Source organism: Podarcis erhardii (assembly GCF_964252035.2).
Source record: "Podarcis erhardii genome assembly, chromosome: 18".
NCBI lineage: Eukaryota > Metazoa > Chordata > Lepidosauria > Squamata > Lacertidae > Podarcis > Podarcis erhardii.
In genome coordinates, this window is record NC_138516.1 from 11122449 (window position 1) to 11147792 (window position 25344).

General features: G+C 51.8%; 1 protein-coding gene across 1 annotated transcript; it reads left to right on the forward strand.

Annotated features, from left to right (window-relative positions):
• The first annotated feature begins 20871 nt into the window (after nucleotides 1-20871).
• KLF2 (KLF transcription factor 2) lies at nucleotides 20872-24521 on the forward strand. Its single transcript, XM_081846545.1, has 3 exons — nucleotides 20872-21002; nucleotides 21241-22147; nucleotides 23742-24521. Exons 1-3 carry the CDS (start codon nucleotides 20946-20948, stop codon nucleotides 23915-23917), a joined length of 1140 nt encoding a protein of 379 aa, XP_081702671.1. The 5' UTR covers nucleotides 20872-20945; the 3' UTR covers nucleotides 23918-24521.
• The last annotated feature ends 823 nt before the right edge of the window (nucleotides 24522-25344 follow it).

The following is a 25344-nucleotide window of genomic DNA, read 5'->3' on the forward strand; positions in this document are numbered from 1 at the left end:
GAGTGCCTGGGCCAGGGACACCAAACTCCCTCGACTGGCACTGTGGGGCAGCCGAGCCAAGGCTTGGCCCGAACCACAGGAAAGGATCCAGACCCTACAGGTGGGAATGGAGCAAGGAGATCTTGGAAGGAGTGTGCAGGGCCTCAGCCGAAACAAGTGGGCTTCAAACGCTGCTCAAACGCGGTGAGTTCCCAAGGTTGTAGCAGCAGCAGCAGCTGGTGGAGGGTAGGACTCGAACCCACGGCTTCCAGTTCCGAGAAAAGAGAGGCTCAACATCAGGAAGAACTTTCTGTTCGGCTGTGGGATGGAAGGCGGCAAACTCTCCTTCCTTGGAGGGTTGGGCAGCCATCCGTCCGGGATGCTTTAGCTGAGATTCCTGCATTGCGGGGGGTTGGGATGGATGTCCTTCAGGGGTCCCCTTCCAATGCTACGACTTTGCAATTCATAATCGGGAAGATGGTGGCGACGGCAGACGAAGCAGCAAGCAAAGTGCGTGGCAGAAAGCTGGAAACAGAATACAGGGTTGCGGAGTGTTTTGGAGGCTGCTCTTTCGCTCCCAGGGCCCTGAAGCGGCCTTTGCATTCCAGCTTAGTCCTGCTTGCTTTCTCCCTCATACTTTCATCTCCAGATAAAAGCCCAGTGGAAACGGGTCCTGGCTGCCACAAGCACTTTGGGGCCCTGCGTAAATCATCACTTGTCACAAACAGAGCAAAGCTTTCGTTCTTCCTGGTGGTTGTCTGGCTGAGCCCGGCTCTGCAAAAGCTGCCTCTCTTCCTTCAATAAGCAGAAGTTGTCCTGGTACTGCAAAATTGCTTGCGGAAGCCGAGCTGAGATGCGGAGGAGGGCCATGCAAAGGGCGCCTTTCGAGCATGTGCAGAGCGCCCTGCTTCCTTGTGGCCAGGGAGCAAGCAGCCCAGAGGTGTCTGGGCCCCTGAGCAAATCTGAGCTCACCTTTTCGAAACAGCCTCTTGCAAATCGGCTGGCTGGGGAAGAGCTTGAGGCTCTGGGAATCTCTTGCATGGCAAGCCGAGAATTTCTTGGCACTGGGGTGGTGCCCTGAAGGAAATGGCCCATTTCCCAGATGCTTGGACCCCGGAGAAGCCCCTCTTCAGGAGGGCAGTTTCTTTGCCACCAAGCCAGGCAGCTGGAGAGCGGCTCTGGTTCGGAGCCCAGTCGAAACAGGATCCGTCTCCCAGGAAATGGCGAGGCAGACGGTCCGAGGCCTTTTATGGAGAACTTTCGAACAAACATCAAGGGAATTGAGAGAGGCGGCTCTGGGGCGGGTCAGGAGGCAGCGGTAGCAGAAAAGCAAAGCAGGGAAGAATCAGAACAGGTGTCCGGCTGGTAACCGGGCAGAAATAAAAGCAGAGGCGAGGTTGCAAACCCGTCTGGGCTGAAAAATACTTTTGCATGTGGTCAGCTTTGATTAAGATTCGGCTACAGATATAACATTTTAAGTGCGTTTTGAGTGCATTGTACAAATGGGGCACTAGATGGCGCTGACGAGCTAATGGCAAATTCCATATATATTTTACAACGGTTTTTGTTTTAAAAAAGCATTTTCATGGCGTTTTTTTAAATATCTGTGTAGATTCAGGTTCCCATTCCAGGGTGGAGGTCTGAATGCAGAGGGGAAGAGAAGAAGAAAATGGTTTTTTTCCTTTAGTTTGTGTACAACAGGATATGTTCTGAATTATGATGATGAAGAAGAATATTCTTGCCCTTCACCCCAAGACCCCAGGACATACCCTCCAGCATTTCTCCCCTGAAAACAGGGACACTCTATTCCATGATGATGATGATGGTGAATAATTTTATTATTTATACCCCACCAGGTAGACCCAGCCACATACAGTGTGTATAATAAAATTAAACATGAAGAAACTTCTCTTTACAGGGCAGCCTTCTGATGTCTTCTAATGGTTGTATAGTTACTTACCTCCTCCTTATTATTACTGAATAGGACGTCCCTATTTTCAGTGGGGAAACAGAGGGGATGGAATTGTTGTTGTTTAGTCATGTCTGCCTCTTCGTGATCCCCTGGACCAGAGCACGCCAGGCCCTCCTGTCTTCCACTGCCTCCCGCAGCTTGGTTAAACTCATGCTGGTAGCTTCGAGAACACTGTCCCATCATCTCGTCCTCCATCGTCCCCTTCTCCTTGCGCCCTCCATCTTTCCCAACATCAGGGTCTTTTCCAGGGAGTCTTCTCTTCTCCTGAGGTGGCCAAAGTCTTGGAGCCTCAGCTTCAGGATCTGTCCTTCCAGTGAGCACTCAGGGCTGATTTCCTTAAGAATGGAGAGGTTGGATCTTCTTGCAGTCCATGGGACTCTCAAGAGTCTCCTCCAGCACCAGAATTCAAAAGCATCCATTCTTCGGCCATCAGCCTTCTTGACGGTCCAGCTCTCACTTCCATAACATCACTACTGGGAAAACCAGAGCTTGAACTATATAGACCTTTGTTGGCAAGGTGATGTCTCTGCTTTTTGAGATGCTGTCTAGGTTTGTCATTGCTTTTCTCCCAAGAAGCAAGCGTCTTTTAATTTCGTGGCTGCTGTCACCATCTGCAGGGATCAAGGAGCCCAAGAAAGTAAAATCTCTCACTGCCTCCATTTCTTCCCCTTCTGTTTGCCAGGAGGTGATGGGCCCAGTGGGGGGGGTGGTATAGGACGTCCCTATTTTCATTGGATAAGTATTTCATTCAAGCTGGTACCCCATCCATTCACGTCTCCCCATTTCCAGCAAATTGCCAGACAAGAGAGGCAGGCGAGCTTGGCTTCCTCCAGCCAATCACAACTCACCTGTCCAGGCTCGGGAGAACAGTTATCCAATCCGAGCCGAGTTATTTGCATCTCCCTCCAGCCATTCATAAAGTCCACCGGGAGAAAAGCGGGCCAGCCAATCACAGCACCGGAATCAACTTTCTTAGTTTTTGGACTGGTCACAAGTGGGGGGGGGGGCGAGGAGAAATCCAACCGCTGAACTGTTGAGGGACCCTATGGGTCATCACTAGGCCAACCCGCTGCAAGGCAAGGCTCTTTTTGCCCTACGCAGGACTCGAACCCACGACCGTGACATTGAACGTCTCATGCTTGAGCCATCAAGGAAGTTTCATCTCCTCGGGCAGAGAGTCTTCCTGAACGTCTTCCATTGCCGATCAGCCCCGGGCTGGTTCCCTGCAAATCAAACCACATCGCGAGGAAAATGCGCAAGGACCAAGCAGAACCGCGCGCAAAGATGGGCGCAAAAATGGCGCAAATCCCCAGCGGGCCATCAGGGGGCAGCAGACACAACGCAACCAACCCAAGCCAAAGCCAGGTCCGAGCTGCAGCCGAGAGGAATAAATATTCTTTAGGGGGTTTTCCTGGGCTAAGTGCTCTGGTTGTCTCCCGCTTGGACTTCTGCCATGCGCTCTCTGTGGGGCTCCCTTTCAAGGTGACCCGGAAACTGCAATTAATCCAGAATGCGGCAGCTAGACTGGGGACTGGGACTGGGACCACATAACACCAGTCCTGAAAGACCTCCATTGGCTCCCAGGACGTTTCCAAGCACAATTCAAAGTGTTGGTGCTGACCTTGAAAGCCCTAAATGGCCCAGTAGACCTGAAGGAGCGTCTCCACCCCGGACACCGGGGTCCCTCTCCTGAGGGCCTTCTGGCGGTTCCGTCATTGTGAGAAGCGAGGTTACAGGGAACCAAGCAGAGGGCCTTCTTGGTGGTGGCGCCCGCCCTGTGGAACGCCCTCCCGTCAGATGTCAAGAACTATACAACTTTTAGAAGACATCTGAAGGCAGCCCTGTATGAGGAAGTTTTTACTGTTTCTTGTTTTATTATGTTTTTATAGTGGCTGGGGCAACCCAATCAGATCGAAGGCCCATGAGTTCTGGCATTTGCCCGCTGAGTCGGAACCTCCATCGAATTAACTCGCAGGGCTGCCATTTTGCTGTTTTTGCAAAAGAGCCGCGTGCCACTTTCCCCCTGGCTGTGTGGTGCCTTCTTACCCTGTTTTGGGGACGACAGCAGCGAGGGAACATCTGCCGGGCTGCGGGTTCAACCGAGGAGGAGGACAAGTCCATTCTTGATCCAAGAACTTACACATTGGCCACTAATAATGAAACATGCAGTGGTACCTTGGTTCTCAAACTTAATCCGTTCCGGAAGTCAGTCCCAAAACCAAAGTGTTCCAAAACCAAGGTGTGCTTTCCCATAGAAAGGAATGCAAAACGGAATAACCCGTTCCAAACTTTTAAAAACAACCCCTAAAACAGCAGTTGAACATGAATTTTACTATCTAACGAGAGAATCGATCCATAAAATGAAAGCGATAAACAATGTGCTGCAGTCACACAATCAGTCAATCCACCAGTAGCTGAACTGGGTTCCACGCAGTTGCAAAAACAAAACAAAACAGAGCCGCAAAAACAAAAACGCAAAATAAATAGCCAAAAAAACAGACAGACCTCAGCATAACACTCAAATCGGAAGCGTGGCACTCAAAACGGAGCACGTTCAGCTTCCAAAAAAAATTCGCAAGCCGGAACACTTCCTTCCGGGTTTGCAGTGTTTGGGTTCCAAGTTGTTTGAGTACCAAGGCGTTTGGGAACCAAGGTATATGTTGTAGTTATTTTTCCACATTTATTATGCTATTTCTGTGCTACGCATACAACATGAGAAAACGTATTTGTATAACATTATTCTTGTTTATAAAACCTAATAATAATAATAATAATAACCAACAGAGGAGGACCCAAAGATAGGAGTCTATTGTGCTGGTCTCTCCTTTCAAACCCTGAGCCAAAGCTGTCAACGTTTCCCTTTTTTTAAGGGAAATTCCCTTATTCCGAATAGGATTCCTCGCAAGAAAAGGGAAAAGTTGACAGCTGTGCCCTGAGCATAGCTGTGATGTCAGTGGGGGGGGGGCCAGGAGAGGGGTTCCCCCCAATGCCAAGCCGCCACATTCCAGTTATTCCCTTCCTCCGAAACCCTTTTGCCAAAAGCGAGGGGAGCCGAGCCATTTGTGGCAGCGAGTGCCACAGGCCAGGCGATTGTTTGCACTGCGTTGGGGGGGGGGTGGCAGCACCCCCCATGCCCCTCTCTGATGCCCTCTGCGCTATCAACAGGAAACATCTTTCTCGGGGCAGGAAGTGGGCCTTTGTCATTGGCCTGGGACGAGGACATGACGGGATTCAGGCAGCCTATCAGGGCGGGGATATTTTTAGGAGCCGTATATAAAGCAGCAACAACAAGAGCAGCAAAGAGAAAGAGAATTGCAAAGCAGAAGGAGCAATGGATTTGGAGATCCCTCTGCAAAGGGCTCCAAACACCGCTTGGTTTTCTCTGGGGAGATGGTGAAAGCAATCTCTGTTCACCTCGAACGGGGTCAGCTTCAAGAGCCTCTGCCACACAAGGCGGCCTTAAACATGGCTAGTTTCTGGACAGACAGGTTGACCGTAGATTGGCCAAGTTGGAAGGGACCCTGAGAGTCGATTAGCCCAACACCCTTGCAATGCAGGAATTTATTATTATTATTATTTATACCCCGCCCATCTGGCTGGGTTTCCCCAGCCACTCTGGGCAGCTCACAACAGAATATTAAAAACACGACAAAGCATCAAACATTAAAAGCTTCCCTAAACAGGGTTGCCTTCAGATGTCTTCTAAAAGTCAAGTAGTTGTTTATTTCCTTGATATCTGACGGGAGGGCGGGTGCCACTACTGAGAAGGCCGTCTGCCTGGTTCCCGATCACTTCACTTCTTGCAGGGAGGGAGGGAACCACCAGAAGGCCCTCAGAGCTGGACCGCAGTGTCCGGGCTGAATGATGGGGGTGGAGATGCTCCTTCAGGTCTCCTGGGCCGTTTAGGGCTTTCAAGGTCAGCACCAACTCTTCGAATTATGCTTGGAAACATCCCGGAAGCCAATGTAGGTCTTTCAGTGTTATGTGGTCTCAGTGGCCACTCCCAGTCCCCAGTCTGGCTGCCGCATTCTGGATTAGTTGCAGTTTCCGGGTCACCTTCAAAGGCAGCCCCACATAGATTGTGTTGTAGTGGTCCAAGCGGGAGATAACCAGAGCACGCCCCACTCTGGCCAGACAGTTTGGTTGAGATTCCTGCGTTACTGGGGGGAGGGGGTCAGACTGGATGGCCTTTGGGGCTCCCTTCCAACTCTACAAATCCACAAGCTGAACGTTGGGCAGATAAAACGTTGGGCAGATCAGATAAAAGGAAAGTCATCTTCGCAAGGCGCATAGTTAAGCTGCAGGACTCGCAGTGACGCTCAACCAGTTTCAATGTCTTTTAAACTATTTGACAAATTTGTGGCTGCAAACCTCAAGGGCTCTGCTCTTGTCTCCGAGGCAGGAACGTAAATGCTTCTGACTGCCAGTTGCTGGAAGGCACAGGAGATGGTTGTGAACTTTTGTTTTGGGACATCTTTCTGGCCGCTGCAAGAAGAAGGATGCAGGGATACAGGAATAGATTGGGGGAGCCTTGTTTGGCTTGAATTTTCTCTCTCTCTCTGCGTGTCTCTCCCTCCCTCCCTCCTTCCCTCTCCTGAAAGAAAACACCCACACACCAAAAAGGAAAAGCGAAGTGTTTGGAATCAAGCAGCCGTGCAGAAAGGAAGACAGTGCGATGCAAATCAGCTGCAAGAATCACCTGCCTGTTTTTGATGCCCTCGACGCCGAACGCGCTTCCTTTGTGCCGAATTTCCTCCGAGCTTAAAAATAAATTAAGAGAGGCCCAGATTGTGCAACCACTGTAAGAGGCGCTTCTGGGGTGGCGGTTCTTCCTCCCAGAAGTCCTTGCTGAAGATGGCGAAAACAGGACAGTCAGGGTGCATTCGGGGGGGGGGGGACACTGCCCCACCAGATTTGCCACTTTGCCCCACAGGCCTGCAGGCCTGCAAACCTTTGCTGACATTGAGGTCTCTCTTGCGCCTAGCTAGGGTCATAATTTTTTCCTTGCCTCCCCTTCCATCAGAGTTGCAGGCCATTCTTGCAGCGCAGAGCAAAATCATGTCCCTCCGCTCAGAAAAGTTGCAAGGCTGGACAGCAGGTGAAGATTTTATTATTATTATTATTATTATTGCACGGGACAGGGACACAAAAAAGAGAGGCCAACTGCAGACTGGGATCTCAGCTAGCGCTGCAAAATCTCTCCCCCAAGAGTTCTGTGCAAAAAGCATTCAAGTCCCACATCAAAAACTCGCTGGCTTTCAAAGAGCGAAAATTCAGAGCACAAACCTTTGTGTGGTTCTTTCCCCCCCAAAGGCATTCGCACCTGATTTTGCACAAGTGTGGGCACAGGCTACAGGGTCTATCGGTGCGCTGTGAAATTGGGGAAGGGGCTTCCACATCCATGCACAGTTCCTGGAGGGTCTCCTTGGCACAACCTGGTTTCCCTTGCCCTCGCGGGCCCCCACTTTCTGAGCTGCGCTGCTGCACCCCCGTCCAAACTGCCCCACACCTTTCCACCTGGCCTGGGCAAATTTCCTGAAAAAGCCCCCCTTGCTTTTGACCTCTGCAAGCAGGCCGGGGACTGAGCCACAACCTTGGTCTACAGAAGGTCACACCCTGTTGTTGTCTCTCCCATCAGGGGTGAGAATTCTTCAATGCGGTTACAGTGAGCAGCTTCTCTGCTGATTCTCAGAACAGAAGCTGCCACCAACATGTGCTGTCTTGCTGCAAACACCTTGCTGGCTTGTGTGTGTGTGTGTGTGTGTGTGTGTGTGTGTGTGTGTGTGTTTCGCTGGGAGAGTTTGGGGCTGTTATTCGTTTTTGTAAAGAACAAGAAAAAACAACAACGCACCGCTTCTGTATCTCGCACTGCAATCTAGATGGGATCGATAAGAGGCCCCAAGAGTCTCGTCCGTTGCAAGTTACCGTAAACGAGTGGTGGCACCCAACCTCCCCAGGTTCAGCTCTTCCTTTACAGTTGCTGGGTGCAGAAAGACATTTCCACACGCACAGAGGTTTTTTTGCATTTTAAGCAAGGCCTCTCCGCTCACAAACACACAGACACACAAAGAGTGTTGCATTTTAAGCACGCCTGCACCGCCCAAAAAGTTGCGTTGATTTTGTGCATCTTTAAAAAACGAACTACACACGTGTTTAAGAAACAAACGAACCAAACACATTGCCCAACATGCATTGATTTTGTGCGTCTTTAGAAACGAACTACACGCGTGTTTAAGAAACAAACCAAACACATTGCCCAACAACCATTGCTGGGGAGGTGGATAAAACAAATCCCTGGTTCTTCTGCTTCTGAGACAAATCAAAGGGGGGCTGACAGCTCTTCCAGATTTTCCAGATGGAGATGGAGAAGAGGTATTGTGTTTTTCAGGCCAGCAGAACTGATTGGCAACAGGTTAAGAGAAAAGACGAAGGGAAGGTCTGTTTCAGGGCCTCGTCCCAGAAGACCTGAAGGAGCGTCTCCACCCCAGACACCAGGGTCCATCTCCCGAGGGCCTTCTGGCAGTCCCCTCCCTGCGAGAAGTGAGGTTGCAACGAACTAGGCAGAGGGCCTTCTCGGTGGTGGCACCTGCCCATCAGATGTCAAGGAGATAAACAACTCTCTGACTTTTAGAAGACATCTGAAGGCAGCCCTGTTTAGGGAAGTTTTTAATGTTTGAAGCTTTATTCTGTTTTTAGTGTTCTGTTTGGAACCGCCTAGAGTGGCTGGGGAAACCTAGCCAGATGGGGGGATATAAATAATAAAATTATTATTATTATTAGGCGCACTAGCAAGCTGTGGGGTTTGTCGTCACGAGATTTAAGTGGCAACACGTGACACGCAGCTGCCAGGAGAGACGAAGGGGACCGAATCTACACATACTGTATATTTTAAAAAAACACTGTGAAAATGCTTTAAAAAAACATTTTAAAATATATACCCACTCAATTATGTTTCTATATCTGTTGGAAGCTGCCCAGAGTGGCTGGAGCAACCCAGTCAAGATGGGTGGGGTATAAATAGTAAAATTATCATTATGGAATGAGACGTCCCTGTTTTCATCGGAGAAGTGTTGGAGGGTGTGCAAAGCATCCATCTATCTCGGGAGACAATGACAGAATGCACCTTTTAGGGGTGAGTTCAAGCTGCTGAGCTGTTGAGCACCGCTAAGAATTGTTGTTGTTTTTTTTAAAAAAAGAATTATTTGGTTTTTTTAAAAAATAGGATCCAAAACGTGCAGCTGAACCCTAGAGAAACCCTTCAGCTCTGGAACGAAATTTTCTCCGGCCGCAGAAAAAAATGAAAAACCCCAGAAAAACAAGCTGGAAAGAGGCGAGCGGCTTGTGTCTTTTTTGGCACGTGGTTTCATCCAGTTTCAAAACCACTCAAGAGATTGGCTACGAAACCTGCGGCAATCCACAGCTATCTGAGGTTTACTGATCGACTGTTATGCTAATAACAAGCCTTTAGAAAGATAAACCACCGAGAAAGAGAGAGAGAGAGAGAGAGAGAGAGAGAGAGAGAGAGAGGAGGATATGCACCTCAAAGCTCTGCCAGAGACATAACTGGCAGCAGCCAACTGTAAAAACTTGCATGCAAGGCCGCCGGGTTTCTGAACCTGGGCCTGGAAAGGGCACCAGCGCGCCCACCCTGCAAGGCGGCCTCCTGCAGGCGAGCCGCTGGCGCAGGAGCAAATCCAGGCAGGGCACAGCATCCCCTTTCAAACATGTAAACCACAGCCATCGCCCCGTCGAGGGCTTTCTCACGCGCAGTGCCAGCTCCCTGCTTGTCGTGCCCTCGTTGTCGTTCTCGCTCTTTCTGTGGCGCAGGGGGGCAAAGCTTGCATTTCCTCCCTGCAAAGGCGCGGCGTGGGGACCTCGCAGCCGTGAGGCCTGCCCCGGATCTGGGGCACTTGCAAAGCACATCTCGTCACCGAAACCCCTGCGGGGTGATTCTCGGGGACCCCTATCTCTTCCCCAGCCTCTTGGTTTCCATGCTACACCAGGGCAAGACATAATCATTTCATTATTTATACCCCAATCATCTGGCTGGGTTCCCCCAGCCACTCTGGGCGGCTTCCAGCGCATGCAAAAACATAATCAAACATTGAAAACGTCCCTAAACAGGGCTGCCTTCAGGTGTCTTCTAAAAGTCAGATAGTTGTTTATTTCCTTGGCATCTGATGGGAGGGCGCCACCACCGAGAAGGCCCTGAGCTTGGTTCCCTGTATCCTCGCTTCTCGCAGGGAGGAAACCGCCAGAAGGCCCTTGGAGCTGGACCTCAGATGGGGGTGGAGACACTCCTTCAGGTATACTGAGCTGATAGCATGCTAGAACCATAAGAAACCGCCACCTATCAAGTCAGGCTGTCGACACTGATGAACAGTTGTGGCTCAGAGAAGGGTCTTTTCTGTAAGAACAATGATCAATCAATTAATCAACTGAATTTCTATACCGTCCTATGCAGGGCATTTTGCAATGCAACTACAACGTGAGCTTGTTTTTCCTCCTCCCTCCCCAAACCCTTTTCCTCTTGTGCCCTGTCACTTAACTGGAACGGAAAGATTTGGGGAAGGAGGAGCCAAAATTTGCTAGGCTTTGGAGAGGCCCTCTCCCCGCCTCCAAGTCTGGTGAACCTGAGAGAGAAGGATCGAATGTTGCTGGTCTTTCAGCAGATTAATTTTTGGGATTCTCCAACAAGGAGAGCATCGCAAGCGTTCCTTGCACTCATTCCTCTCCTTTTCCCCCCTTTGCCTGTGGGAGGTTTCAGTGGAAAACTGAAAATGTAGAAACCCAGTGAACAATAACTTTAGCTGGTGCGCAATCAGGCCGCGGCTGTGCCAATTGGCTCCTGAAACTACTCACATTAAAATACGCTTGTTCTTTCGGCTCTTTTCCACCAGGTTTTCTAGAACGGCTTCTCGGCTGAGCCAGGGAAACTTGCAAAATATACAAGAGATTCCACCCGCTGCACAAATCAACAGGAACGCCCCAAATCTGCTCCCAGCTCAGAGCTCTTTCGTTTTCCAAAATATGCAGGGCGGTGGGCCCACATACCAGCCACCGCGGTTGAGGAGAGGGGAGTAAGAGGAACTGAGAGGGGCTTTGCTTCCGTTTTGGGGAGGGAAAACCTTTAGTCTCTCAGTGGCATTGCTGGGGCCATAAAGCCCAGACCCTCCAAGGGTCCCTGTTTTCCAGAGATTTGCAGAAGCTGTCCCGGTTTCTGATTTGATCCCAGAATGTCCTGCTTTTCCTTAGGGCACCCCTATTTTCAGGGGAGAAACATTGGAGGGGATGGAATAGGACGTCCCTATTTTCAGGGGAGAAACGTTGGAGGGGATGGAAATGACATCCCTATTTTCAGGGGTGATGTATGGAAGTGAGAGGTGGACCACAAAGAAGGCTGATAGCCGAAGAATGGATGCTTTGGAATTCTGGTGCTGGAGGAGACTCTTGAGAGTCCCATGGACTGCAAGTAGATCAAACCTCTCCATTCGGAAGGAAATCAGCCCTGAGTGCTCACTGGAAGGACAGATCCTGAAGCTGAGTCTCCAAGACTTTGGCCACCTCAGGAGAAGAGAAGACTCCCTGGAAAAGACCCTGATGTTGGGAAAGATGGAGGGCACAAGGGGAAGGGGATGACAGAGGATGAGATGGTGGTTCAGTGTTCTCGAAGCTACCAGCATGAGTCTGACCAAACTGCGGGAGGCAGTGGAAGACAGGAGGGCCTGGCGTGCTCTGGTCCAGGGGGTCACGAAGAAGCGGACACGACAAAACGACTAAACAACAACATATTCACAGGAGAAACGTTGGAGGGGATGGAATAGGACATCCCTATTTTCACAGGAGAAACGTTGGAGGGTCTGCTGCTGCCAGCCCAAGTCAGAAGCGCTGGCCTAAGCATGGCAGGGGCTGCTGGGAGCCAGTTCCCGGCCCTCTGCGTGCCTCTGCCTCGGATCACAACAAGAGCCCAGCCTGCCAGATTCCACTCGTAAAGTTCCCCTGCCAAGGAAAGCGAAAGCAGCCTCTGCTCCGCAATGTTAAAATAATCACTGCGCACAGCAAAGCAAAATATTATGCCCATTAAGTCTAGGACGCCCCTCCCTCTCCCGGCACAGCCAAAAAATCTCTCTTCCCCTTGCCCTGGCCCTCCTCCTGGTGTGTTTTGGTTGCAGAAGATGAGAGACCCTTTGGGGAACCAGCCGTTGACCCAGCTGGCATGACCTGTGCCCATGTTCAGAAATAGAGCCGCCTGCCCCACAAGTCCCTCTGTAATTCTCTCTCCAAATAAAAGGACAAACTATTTCTGGCCAGGCCCTTGGAATGCGGCCCCCTCCATCCTCTCTTCCCCAGCCCGGTTTTTGCGGTTTGTAGCTGGAGTCTGTCATTGTGGGAGCCCAGAAGAACCTCGGCCTTCTTGCTAGAACACCTGCAAGCACTTAGTTTTGGCCAGAGAAGGTTGGGCGCATGTTCGGCTGAAACGGCGGCATGTGGGGAACCGGCTCTGTTTGTGCAAGCTCCGGGCTGACGATGCCTCGATTTGACTTGGCCCCTTTCCCAACCAAAGGCTTTGATGTCCGCTGGACCTCGAGGGTGGAAAGAGAGAAGGAATCGTTTCCGCCGCCATCTCGGACTCTGCCGTAGTTTGTCCACAACGCAGGCCGGCCTTCTCTGCAGAGCGCTCTTGGCTTAACAGCAAGAGCAATAAAATCCTAGAATCATAAAGTTGGAAGGGATCAAAAGGGTTGTCTAGTCCAAGCCGTCCCGGTTTCTGATTTGATCCGGGAACGTCCCACTTTTCCTTAGGACGTCCCTATTTTCATGGAGAAATGTTGGAGGGGATGGAATAGGACGTCCCTATTTTCAGGGGAGAAACGTTGGAGGGGATGGAATAGGACGTCCCTATTTTCAGGGGAGAAATGTTGGAGGGGATGGAATAGGACGTCCCTATTTTCAGGGGAGAAACGTTGGAGGGGATGGAATAGGACGTCCCTATTTTCAGGGGAGAAATGTTGGAGGGGATGGAATAGGACGTCCCTATTTTCAGGGGAGAAACGTTGGAGGGGATGGAATAGGACGTCCCTATTTTCAGGGGAGAAACGTTGGAGGGGATGGAATAGGACGTCCCTATTTTCAGGGGAGAAATGTTGGAGGGGATGGAATAGGACGTCCCTATTTTCAGGGGAGAAATGTTGGAGGGGATGGAATAGGACGTCCCTGTTTTCAGGGGAGAGGGACGTGGGTGGTGCTGTGGGTTAAACCACAAAGCCTAGGACTTGCCGATCAGAAGGTTGCCGGTTCGAATCCCCGCAATGACGGGGTGAGCTCCCGTTGCTCGGTCCCTGCTCCTGCCAACCTAGCAGTTTGAAAGCACACTGGTGCAAGTAGATAAATAGGTACCACTCCGGCGGGAAGGTAAACGGTGTTTCCGTGCGCTGCTCTGGTTCGCCAGAAGCGGCTTAGTCCTGCTGGCCACGTGACCCGGAAGCTGGATGCCGGCTCCCTCGGCCAGTAAAGCGAGATGAGTGCCGCAACTCCAGAGTCGTCCGCGACTGGACCTAATGGTCAGGGGTCCCTTTACCTTTACCTTTATTTTCAGGGGAGAAATGTTGGAGGGGATGGAATAGGATGTCCCTATTTTCACGGGAGAAACGCTGGAGGGTCTGTAGTTATGCAACCCCCAAGCCAAGGATATAAGTAACTATACAACCTTTAGAAGATATCTGAAAGCAGCCTTGTCTAGTTTTATTATGTTTATTATATATAGGGAAGTTGTTTATTATTATTATTATTATTGGTATTATTATTGAATAGGACATCCCTATTTTCATCAGAGAAATGTTGCAGAGTCCGAAGTTACCCGACCCCTGAGCCAACCAACTATCCAACCTTAAAAATTCATCTGAAGGCAGCTTGTATAGCGAAGTCATTTAATTTCTTTAAACAGTTAATGTTTTCTTACATTTTTATGTATGCTGGAAGCCGGAAAACCCAAGTCAGAAGGGACAGGGCATCAACCACATTATTATTATTATTATTATTATTATTATTATTATTATTATGGAATGGGACGCCCCTATTTTCACCGGAGAAAGACTGGAAGGTATGCGCCGGCCCTCGCGAGCATGGAAAGGAACCTGAGGCCAGGAGGCGGGGGGAGCCAGCCAGCTGCCCCCTTTCCCCTCGCCTTCAATAGGGCCTTTTTCCCCAAGCAACAGGCTGTCGGTCGGGGATCCTGCAAGCCTTTGCTGTGGTCCAGCCTCTCGGCTGAGCGCTGCGGCCTGACTTGCCTGCCTCCCTGGCCGCCCTCCAAAGCTTTCAAAGGATTTCTGTTTGGGGCTGGAGGAGGGTGCCAGGTTTCTTTCCACCGCCCCCCCCCAGTTGTTGTGCTTTGGGCCGCGTGTTCGCAGGAAGGGGAGCCAAGCAGGGCTTCCTGAACGAACGCCTGGGAGAGGAAACGAAGGCATCATCAGCAAAGGGGAGGCAGGCGGTTAAAAATAACTTGGGTATATAAAGGCTGCTGAGGATCCCCTTCTCTCTCTCTTGCAGCCGGTCTTTGCTGCAGCAGCAACAGCCTCTGGGCTGCTGCGCACTCCTGGCAAGGGGGCCTTTTGGGGAGCCCAGGCCGGCCTGCCTCAGTTTCCCCTCCGGGTAAAGGGCAGCAAAATGCTACCTCTGGCCCTGAAGACGTACACACACACCCCACAATCCATCACCCAATTTCACCGCCTCCGTTGGGAGAGAGGCGTCCCGGGGACCAGTGCCAGATTTACGTATAAGCTAAACAATCTCTAGCTTAGGGCCCCACTCTCTTGGGGGCCCCAAAAAATGTAAAGGAAAAAAAAACAACAACTGGATGTACATTTGCAAAATATAAGATAAAAAACAAATAGAATAAAACCTTCATTCAGCAACAGTGTTTTTTGTTGTGTAGGCTCCTATGGTGTAAGTCATGGGCCCCGCCTGCTAGCCTGCACCCGAAAATATCACTGCCTTGCTCCTTTCTATATATAGGGTGTCTAAAGGTAAAGGTAAAGGGGCCCCTGACCATTAGGTCCAGTTGTGACTGACTCTGGGGTTGCGGCACTCATCTCGCTTTATTGGCCGAGGGAGCCGGCGTACAGCTTCCGGGTCATGTGGCCAGCAGGACTAAGCCGCTTCTGGTGAACCAGAGCAGCGCACGGAAACACCGTTGACCTTCCCGCCGGAGTGGTACCTATTTATCTACTTGCACTTTGACGTGCTTTCGAACTGCTAGGTTGGCAGGAGCAGGGACCGAGCAACGGGAGCTCACCCCGTCATTGCGGGGATTCAAACCGCCGACCTTCTGATTGGCAAGCCCTAGGCTCTGTGGTTTAACCCACAACGCCACCCGCGTCCCTTATGCAGGGTGCCTACATTCTGCTATTTATCATTATTAGTAGTTTGCATCATATATTTGCACCTGTTATTAATTCATGTTATAGCAAGTTTCTAGAGACTAGATGATGAGTCTTTGTAAATTATGCTTCCGAAGGAACTTTTGTCCTTGCCCAATGCCAATGTGTTGGCATTATTAAGTTTATGAATCAAAAACCATTGTAAGTTAGAGCTTAATCATTCTTTCACTATTTATACACTTCTTCTGAATTGTATTTCACTATTAATATATTTCTTAATTGTATTTCAGTTCAACAATGACTTTGATAAAAATACGTATTTTGTTATGTGCAAATGGCTTTTGATATCTGTTAGGTCCATCAATGACCATATAGCATATAAAGGTAAAGGTAAAGGGACCCCTGACCGTTAGATCCAGTCGTGACCAACTCTGGGGTTGCGGCGCTCATCTCACTTTACTGGCCAATGGAGCCGGCGTACAGCTTCCGGGTCATGTGGCCAGCAGGACTAAGCCGATTCTGGCGAACCAGAGCAGCACACGAAACATTTACCTTCCCGCCAGAGCGGGACCTATTTATCTACTTGCACTTTGACGTGCTTTCGAATTGCTAGGTTGGCAGGAGCAGGGACCGAGCAACGGGAGCTCACCCCGTCATCGCGGGGATTCGAACCGCCGACCTTCTGATCGGCAAGTCCTAGGCTCTGTGGTTTAACCCACAGTGCCACCCGCGTCCCTATATAGCATATATTCAACACAAAAAACACAAAGGGATGGAATAGGACGTCCCTATTTTCAGGGGAGAAACATTGGAGGGGATGGAATAGGATGTCCCTATTTTAACAGGAGACACATTGGAGAGGATGGAATAGGACGTCCCTATTTCCATCAGTGAAATGTTGGAGGGGATGGAGTTATCTGACCCCCCCAAGCCATCCGAAGGCAATCCTCTATAGGGAAGTTTTAAAAAATGTTTAATGTTGTATTCTGTTTTTCTATATGTTGGAAGCTGCCCACAGTGTGCTGGGGCAATCAGATGGTATATAAATAGTAAAAATCATCCTTATGGAATGGGACGTCCCTATATTCATCGGAGGAATGTCGGAGGCCATGCAATGCGGTCATCGGCCTCCTTCCTCCTGCTGCCCCCAGCCAGCCTCTGAATCACACTTCCACGAATTCAAGTTGGGAACAGGACGGCCTCGGCAGGTGCTGCCAGCAGAAAGGGGTCCCTGACTCAGCCACCGTGGACGCTTTTTCCGCACGGAAGATCCCAGCATTGCAAGGGTGAATTGGGCATGATCTCAGGGAGCCTTCTCCCTCGACCCGGAGAGCATTCTGCACATGCTCAGAGGGACCTCCATTTCGCACGCTGCCCTCAAAAAATCTGGCACCAATGCTGCCGCCACAGGACTGACTCCTTCCTTTGGGATTTAGTTCCTCCGATTAACAACACCGGCCTGCCATTTTTGATAACCGAGCTTTCTAGGCCATCCCATAATACTAGGCTCTCGGGCAGGCAGTGGATTTAGGATTTGAGCAGGAGAGAGCAAACCTTTGTCTTTCATTCATTCAGCCTTTATTGGGCATAATTTAGACAACGAAATCATAACAGAGATATAAATAATAATAAAAAAATTAAACGTTAAACGAGACTCAATAGCCACTGTTGAATGAAATTAAGCAGTTATAATTTGATTTTAGAAAAGCTCAGCTAAATGTCCTGAACAGGGGCCCTATCTCTGCCAGGCTGTGGGAGCCGACGCACCCCCAAATTTTCAACGAGGGGGGCTAGGCACGTCTTTCCTTTCCTTTGATGGGGTTCCTGCTTTACACCCGCAGTCTGAATGTAGCCCTTCTTTGTTTTTGTGGGGTTTTGGGGGTTTTGTGTGTGTAAAGTATCTCCTATAAATCGCTACATTGAATCTGGAACTTCGTGGTTTTGTTCTTTTTATATCAGTTATAGAAAAATTTAAAAAGTACAAAATTAGGAGTGCACAAAGTAAGACACTCAAAAAGAAGAAGAGGAAACAATAAGCAATACCCACATAGAAAACACAACACAACAACAAAAAGATACTGTGTACATTATTTTAAAAGTGCGGGGGGAATTCAGGCTTTGAATAACTCTTGCAATGTTACAAAGACTTTGGAAACAAGGGAGGACTATATTTTGGATGGACTAAAATATGCAGTTGACAGAGGTATTTGAAGAAGCCATGGAGGGGAAGAGGAAAGTCCTAAGATTTGAAAGAACCTTGTTTTATATTCTAGCGGTGGGACAGGTGTTAGCTGGCTTATGCAATGCATGCAAGTCTGTTGGGTGCAAGTCTGTTGGGTGACCCAGAAACTGCAACAAATCCAGAATGCGGCAGCCAGACTGGGGACTGGGAGTGGAGACCATATAACACCGGTCCTGAAAGACCTACATTGGCTCCCAGGACATTTCCGAGCACAATTCAAAGTGTTGGTGCTGACCTTGAAAGCCCTAAACGGCCTTGGTCCTGTAGACCTGAAGGAGCATCTCCACCCCCATCGTCCAGCCCGGACACCTGGGTCCATCTCCCGAGGGCCTTCTGGTGGTTCCCTCCCTGCGAGAAGCAAGGTTACAGGGAAGCAGGCAGGGGGCCTTCTCGGTGGTGGCACCCTCCGATCAGATGTCAAGGAAATACACAACTATCCGACTTTTAGAAGACATCTGAAGGCAGCCCTGTTTAGGGAAGTTTTTAATGTTTGATGTTTTGTTGCGTTTTTAATATTTTATTGGGAGCCGCGCAGAGTGGCTGGGGAAACACAGCCAGATGGGCAGGGTATAAGTATTATTATTATTATTATTATTATTATTATTATTATTAGTCATGCTGAGGACACAGCGCATCCCCCCCAAGGCTGGGAGTCCCTGGTGGTTCCCCTAGATTGCACATGGCGAGGATCACAATATTTACCCGTAGCCACGAAGAGGTGAGGCTGCACTTTCTCTCTCCTTCCCCAAGAAGGCCTGGTGCGTCACGCAAAGACACCCACAGGCCCTTGCCTCCTTGCGCCCAGGAGGGGCGTCAGCTAGGTTTCCTTGGTGAAGGGAAGTTTTCCACCCACAGCAGCGACTGACAAGAGGAAGCCTTGCACAAGCGCGACATCGCAAAGGCATGACTCACGTGGGGGTTGCCGGGTAAGGAGGGAGCCCTCCTTCTCCTCTCTCTGAACTCTGGAAGACAAAAACCTCTGAACTGTGCATCACCGCTTTTAAGCGCTTTGCAGCGGGGAAGCTCAGCTGTCAGTGGCTGGGAGAGGATTGTCTTCTCCTCTCGAGTAATGCGCCGCTGGTTCATGTCACTGAGATGCAACGTGTAAGGCAACACAACGACCAAATACAACGACATTATATCAATATACACTCTTGATATAATACGAAATATACGAAATCACCTAAACAGAAAACTTAGGGATCTCTGAAAATCACAAAATATGCACTCTTAATGGATTCTCTTGAAAACATAAAATACAGCCATACCTCATGTTACATTTGCTCTGAAAGGGAAGCGGTAGGGCAAGCTCCTTTGGGGCAGAGCGACCAGGGAAATAGGGTCCAGGTAAGGCCCTATTTAAACAGGCCAGAGCAAAGTCGAAATATAAGAAAACGTTCTCTCTCTCTCTCTCTCTCTCTCTCTCTCTCTCTCTCTCTCTCTCTCTGTGTGTGTGTGTGTGTGTGTGTGTGTGTGTTTTAAGCTCATGTTACTGGGAAGCAGTGAGATGGGATGGTTTTTTTGAAATGCATTAGCAACAACAACTTATTACTGACACCCCGCTTACCTGGCCGGACCTCCCCAGCCACTCTGGGCAGCTCCCAATAAGATATTAAAAACATGATAAAACATCAAAGATAAAAAAACTTCCCTAAACAGGGCTGCCTTCAGATGTCTTCTAAAAGTCAGACGATTGTTTATTTTCTTGACATCTGACAGGAGGGCCTTCCACAGGGCGGGCGCCACCACCGAGAAGGCCCTCTCCCTGGTTCCCTGTAAGCTCGCTTCTCGCAGGGAGGGAACTACCAGAAGGCCCTCGGGAGATGGACCCAGGTGTCCGGGGCGGAGACGCTCCTTCAGGGATACAGGGCCGTTTAGGGCTTTCAAGGTCAGAACCAACCCTTTGAATTGTGCTCGGAAATGTACTAAACGTATAAAGCATTAATAAAGAAACAGAATGAAAGAGTGAGTGTTGGTGCTGAGCTTTAAAGCCCTAAATGGCCTGGGTCCTGTATCCCTGAAGGAGCATCTCCACCCCCATCGTTCTGCCCGGACACAGAGCTCTGAGGGCCTTCTAGTGGTTCCCTCCCTGCAAGAAATGAGGTTACAGGGAACCAGGCAGAGGGCCTTCTCAGTGGTGGCGCCTGCCCTGTGGAACGCCCTCCTGTCAGATGCCAAGGAGATAAACAACTACAGTGGTACCTTCTCCCAGCCACAGGCCTTTCTGACCCTGGGGGTGCACACAGGGTTTGTGTGGGGATGGGGGCCCCTCCCCCCATTCAGCACGTCCTCTGGGGCCCATATTATTTCCCCCATGGAATCTGGGAAGACCTTTTCCATGGAAAATCCAATAGCAGTTCTTCCAGATGAGGACTGTAAACTCAATTAGCACTAGTGGGTCAGTGGGCTCCCACCCACTGGAAAGGAGTAAATCAGGATGGTTTTGGATTGTTTTCATTTATGAAATCGTTTTCTATGAGGCATGCCATTCTCGTTTAAGTGGTTTTTTGCTGGTGCTTAATTGCTGAGTGATGTTTCATACGAAATGGAAGGAAAATAAATGCATAAATAAATAGGTTGTGAGAGAGAGAGATTTGCATGCCAATGGCTGTGGGGGAAAAATGGCCTTACATGGGGAGCATTCATCCCATAATAACCCCTCTCTGCTAAAAACAAAACAAAACACCACGCTGTTTTCTTGGCTCTGTACACCCGGAAAGGCACCCTGAACATGCTCAGAGGCACCAGCAACACGCGCGGTCAGCGGGGGAACCGGGTTAGCAGCGGGCCCACTTTGTTGCTCCGCACCCACCGATCTAGAACAAACGGGCCGCCCGCTTCAAGAGCACCCACGGGGGGGTGGGTGCTGCCCGCCACCCAGACTTATTGGCGGGGGGGGGGGGAGAACACCCAAAGAGGTGCCGGGGCTGAGGCGCGCACGACGACCTGCGAATGCCTTTACGCGCAGAGCGCGCAAGGAGCCAGCTGGCTAAGCGAGGGGTACCCCGAGCATGTGAAGAGTGCCGAGGGGGGGCTGTGGGATCTGCAGCCGAGCAGGGAAGGTCCGAAGCCGGAGGAGGAGGAGGAGGAGGAGGAGGAGGAGGAGAGGCTCGGCCTCTCTCTCTGCGCGCCACCGCCGCTGCTTCTCCTGCGCTGTCCGCCTTCCTTTTATAGCGGGGCTAAATTTAGGCCGGCCCGGGGCCGGGCCAAGCGGCAGTTCCAGCCCCCTCCAGGCAGCAGCGCCGGGTCCCTCCGCCGCCTGCCTTCCCGGGACGCGCTTCCTGCGCCCCCGCCATTGGCCTGCGCGCTCGACGGCGCGGCTTAAAAGGAAGGCGCCGGCCGCGCCGGGCAGCCACATCCAAAAGCGTCCGACATCATGGCGCTCCTGCCCTCCTTCGCCTCCTTCTGCAGGGACAGCCGACCGGCCCACCAAGTAAGTAGCTCGCTCACTCGCTCGCCAACCCGGCTCTCTGCACATGCTCAGAGGCACCGCGCTGGGCACTGAAAAGAGGGGTTTGGGGGACGTGGGGTCTAGACTTTGGGGATGCTGCGGGGACTTCTCCAGGGGTCAGGAAGGGAGTGGGCGCGCCGGCTGCTTTTCTCCGACGGGGCGGGCGGGCTCCGGGCTCCGCGTGCCCTTCGCTCACGGCCCATTTCTCGCCTTCTTGCAGCGCTGGAGCTGCGGGCTGCCAGCGGAGAAGCTGCCCTGCGGCGGAGACCTCTGCTGCCCTCCCGGGCCGGGCCTGGACGGGCTATGCGCGCCGTCGAAGGACGACGAGGACCTCAACCACGTCCTGGACTTGATTCTCTCCATGGGCAGCGGCGCAGACGGAGGGTCTTTCGGCCCTGACAACGGCGCGCCCCGCGGGGATTACGGCGCCGGACGGGAGCCCTTCTACGAGCTCAGCCCCTCGCCCGACGGCTGCGCCGGCTACGAGCAGATGGAGCGGGGCAGCCCTCCGCCCTACGGCGCCGCCGCCGCCGCCGCTGCCCTCCTGCCCGAACTGGAAGCTGCCCCCTATGTTCCTTTCCCGGGGGCCAACGGTGGTTTCATCCAGGGCCGCTTCTTCGTCACGTCGGCGTTCGCGGAGGGGCCCAAGCCAGAGATGTCGTGGCCCCAATCCTGCGCGCAGATCAAGCAGGAGGGCACGAGCCCCACGCCCTGCATGCTGGCTGCCTCTCCGCCGCTCCCGGGGGCAGAGACCCCTCCGCTCAGCCCCGACGACCTCTTGGCAGCCGCCGCCGAGTGCCAAGCCCCCCTCGGGCGCCACGCGCAGCCCCCCTACCCGGCGCCCTTCGCCCACCCTCTCCACTACCGCCAGCACCCACCGCAGCAGCAGCAGAGCGCGCCGCCCGCCTTCGCCTTCTTCGACGACAGCTTGCCTTGTCCGGCCTCTGCCCCGAGGGGGCTCCTCACGCCTCCCTCGTCGCCGCTGGAGCTGCTGGAAGCCAAGCCCAAGCGCGGGCGCCGCTCCTGGCCGCGCAAACGGACTGCTACCCACACCTGCACCTACGCCGGCTGCGGAAAGACTTACACCAAAAGCTCGCACCTGAAGGCTCACCTGCGCACTCACACAGGTAAGCGCAGGCTTGGGCGCGGCAGGTGGCGCTAAGGACCCCATCGGAGAGGTCTGGACCAGAGAGTCCAACCCCCCCCCCCCGCCCTCGCCCCCACCTGAGGGTCTGGACAGGCCCCCTAGCAACCCCCCCCAAAAAACTTCTTGATTGGTTTTCTTTTTTACAAATCAGTGAAACAAATTAAAACAAATTTAACATGCGAGACCTCCGCCCCCTGCTGTGGCAACTTGCATGCGCTGGATCGCGGTGCCAATTTGAATTTTAAAAATGGGGGGTATCCCCCGGTAAGCCCCGCCCCACATAATCGATAACATGGCACTACACACAATTGGAATGGCAATGCCCATTAATATATATATATTATATGGGGGGGGGGGGGCTCTGATATTTTATTGTGGGGGGAGGAGACCTCTCCGCCCCTACGCACTGGATACTTTTCAATTGCGTTCCGTTATTTGCTGTTTTTGCTTCTAACCTCTTGCATTCCGATGAACTCCGCGGAATCATATAAAACGCAAAGTTGAGCAAGCGATAATACAATTGAAAGCCATTGCAAATATTGAGGGGCGCAGGGTGGAGTTTGCGGACCACCGCAGTTCGGGAGCCCCTGGTGGAGGCGAGGCTGAGGTGCATGGAGGGAAAAGCAGATTTTTCTTCTTCTTTCTGCGTCCGTTAAGTCTTCCAAAACAGCAGAGAAAAAGAGGCTTCCTGTAGCCTGGCCCCTGTTCTCTGGAAATCTGGCAGGCGTTGGCTGTTGCTAAACCACCGTCGATGCCACCACTAAAACTCTCTAACCCGAGAGCTGTGGGCTCTCCAGACTGGCTTGCCGACCCACCCCGCCTTGTGGCATTGGGGTGGGGGTGGGGGTGGGGGTGGGGTGGACATCGGTGCCCTTGCCGGTGCTGGTCCTCTAGGTATGTGACCATTGGTCATGCTGGCTTGGAGTGCAGTAACATCCCGGCGTGAATTTGCGCACAGTGGCTCATGAGAGCTTGGCAACGTTTAAGGTGGGGCTGAGCGCCGTGGGGCTCTGGGCTTGGGGGGGGGGCGCAGCTGTTCCCAAGAGGTGCTGCCAAGTGACAGAGGCAGGCTGCGTCTTCGGGGAAACAGGGTGCCAGATAGGCGGGGTATAAACATTATTATTATTGCTATTATTATCCGCACACAAAGGGCGTCTCCAAGCCCAGCTGTGTTAGAGCCGCGTTTTCCCCAACTTGGATCCCCGGCTGTTTCTCCCGGACTACAACTCCCATCATCTGTAGCTAGCGGTCAGGGATGGTGGGAATTGTAGTCCGGGGAAAAAACAACACCCAAGTTTGGGGGGCGCTGGGTTCAAATCCTCCCCTCCCCTACTCAGCTTCGAAGCTCTCTGGGTGACCTTGGGCCACTGCCTCTGTACATAACCTGTCTCGCAGGGTTGTCGTGGGGATCAAACGCTAGAATCGTAGTTGCGAGGGATCCCCAGAGGTCATCCAGCCCAACCCGCTGCAGGAAGAGGGGGAACCATGTACATCGCCTCTTTGAGCTCTTTGATTACATTTCTATCCCAGGTATTCCTCCAGTCGACACTTACCCCGCTTCCTTCCCTCCACAGGCGAGAAGCCCTACCATTGCAACTGGGACGGCTGCGGCTGGAAGTTTGCGCGTTCCGACGAGCTGACGCGCCACTACCGCAAACACACCGGGCACCGGCCTTTCCAGTGCCACCTCTGCGACCGCGCCTTCTCTCGCTCCGACCACCTGGCGCTGCACATGAAAAGGCACATGTAGAGAGAGAGAGAGAGGGACTCTCCAGGACTTAGTCGGGATCCTGTAGCTGGTACTACGCCCGCCTGCGCCTGGGATGAGCGGGGAGGGAAAGGCTTGCGCTGGCCCCTGTAGTAGCGAGCAGGAGACGGGGGGGCTGCGGCCAGCGCCTCTCTCCAGGAGGCTGCGCGGAAACCTGACGGGCTGCTCTCTGCCCCTAACCCCGGGAGGGAGAATATGGGACTTAATTTATAGGGCTCTTGAGACGAAAGGGCTGTCCGGGTGTAAATAGTCGATCTGCGACCGCCCAGAAGATCAGCTGGAACGGAAGGCTTGGCTTGAGGATCGCGCGGAGGCAGGAGACGCCTCGCGCAAAACGCTCCCAGCTGCCTTAACCTACACTAGAGCTCCTTAACAAGGCTTGAGGTCTTGTGAAGAAACGACCTTTTTTTAAAAGAAAAGAAAAAAATATATACATAAATAATGTACATAGTTTTATACACAAGTGTTGGGAGGATACAAGCGAAAGACGAAATGGGCACGTTTCTTGCTCATGTCCACTTTTTTTGGGGGGGGAATGAAAACTTTTATAAAATATATATATTAAAGATTTTTTTTTCTAAAATAAGCCTGATTCTTTCATCTAGAAATCCTTTGGCCTGGAGGGGATGGGGGGGGGGAGGAAGGTGCAAGCCCCGGGCGCAAAAAGATGGTTGTTGCTGTTGTTATTTCTTGGTGCTATAGGTGCCCATAACCTACCCCCTCCCAGCTCCCCACAAATCCTACGCCTGCCCCCCCCCCCACGTCCCCAGCGCGCAAGAAATAGACCCGGGCACGGACCGCAGCAGGGCGAATGCTTTGCACCAGAAACGGCTCTCCAGTTCAAAAGCAACCCAAGGCTATAATCTGAGTCTCGTTTTTAGTTTACTCGACAGCTATTTCGGGAGCGCCCTGAAATCTCTTCCAGATGCTGCGGCAGCTGTGCCCGCGGCCGGGCTCTGTGGGCAAGCTGGTTTTGCGCGCGTGTGGGTATTTTTATGTGAAACGTAAACACGGCATGTCAGTAATTGCAGAGTCCTTTTTTGAAGGGGGGGGGGTGCAGGACTGCTGCTGCTGTTCCCCAAAAGCTGGGGGTGGGCGGATGGAGACGCTGGAACAGAGAAAGGTAGTTTCTTCGCTAACTAGATCCTTAAACGCGGCCGCCACCCGCTTGCGGTGCGTACAAACTGCGTGAGAGGCGCGCATCTTCCTCCACGCTCCGGAGGGTCGTTTTCTGACCCTCTTTATCGCATCTCTGCAAATTAACCCCCGCCATTTCCCTTCCAGGGGTCTGTATCTGAACACTTTGTGATTTCTGGGCTGGCAGTTTCCACAGCGCCATTAAAAAAAAAAAAAAAGACAAAAATGGGGTGACGCGGCGGGGCTGCACAGATTTTTTGCAAAAACAACAA

What these genes read in the sequence shown, in the direction of transcription:
- KLF2 (XM_081846545.1), top strand. Translation starts at nt 20,946, where the DNA reads ATGGCGCTCCTGCCCTCCTTCGCCTCCTTCTGCAGGGACAGCCGACCG. An exon ending in ACAGCCGACCGGCCCACCAA is followed by an intron (nt 21,003 to 21,240) that starts GTAAGTAGCTCG and finishes GCCTTCTTGCAG; the next exon opens with CGCTGGAGCTGCGGGCTGCC. An exon ending in TCACCTGCGCACTCACACAG is followed by an intron (nt 22,148 to 23,741) that starts GTAAGCGCAGGC and finishes TTCCCTCCACAG; the next exon opens with GCGAGAAGCCCTACCATTGC.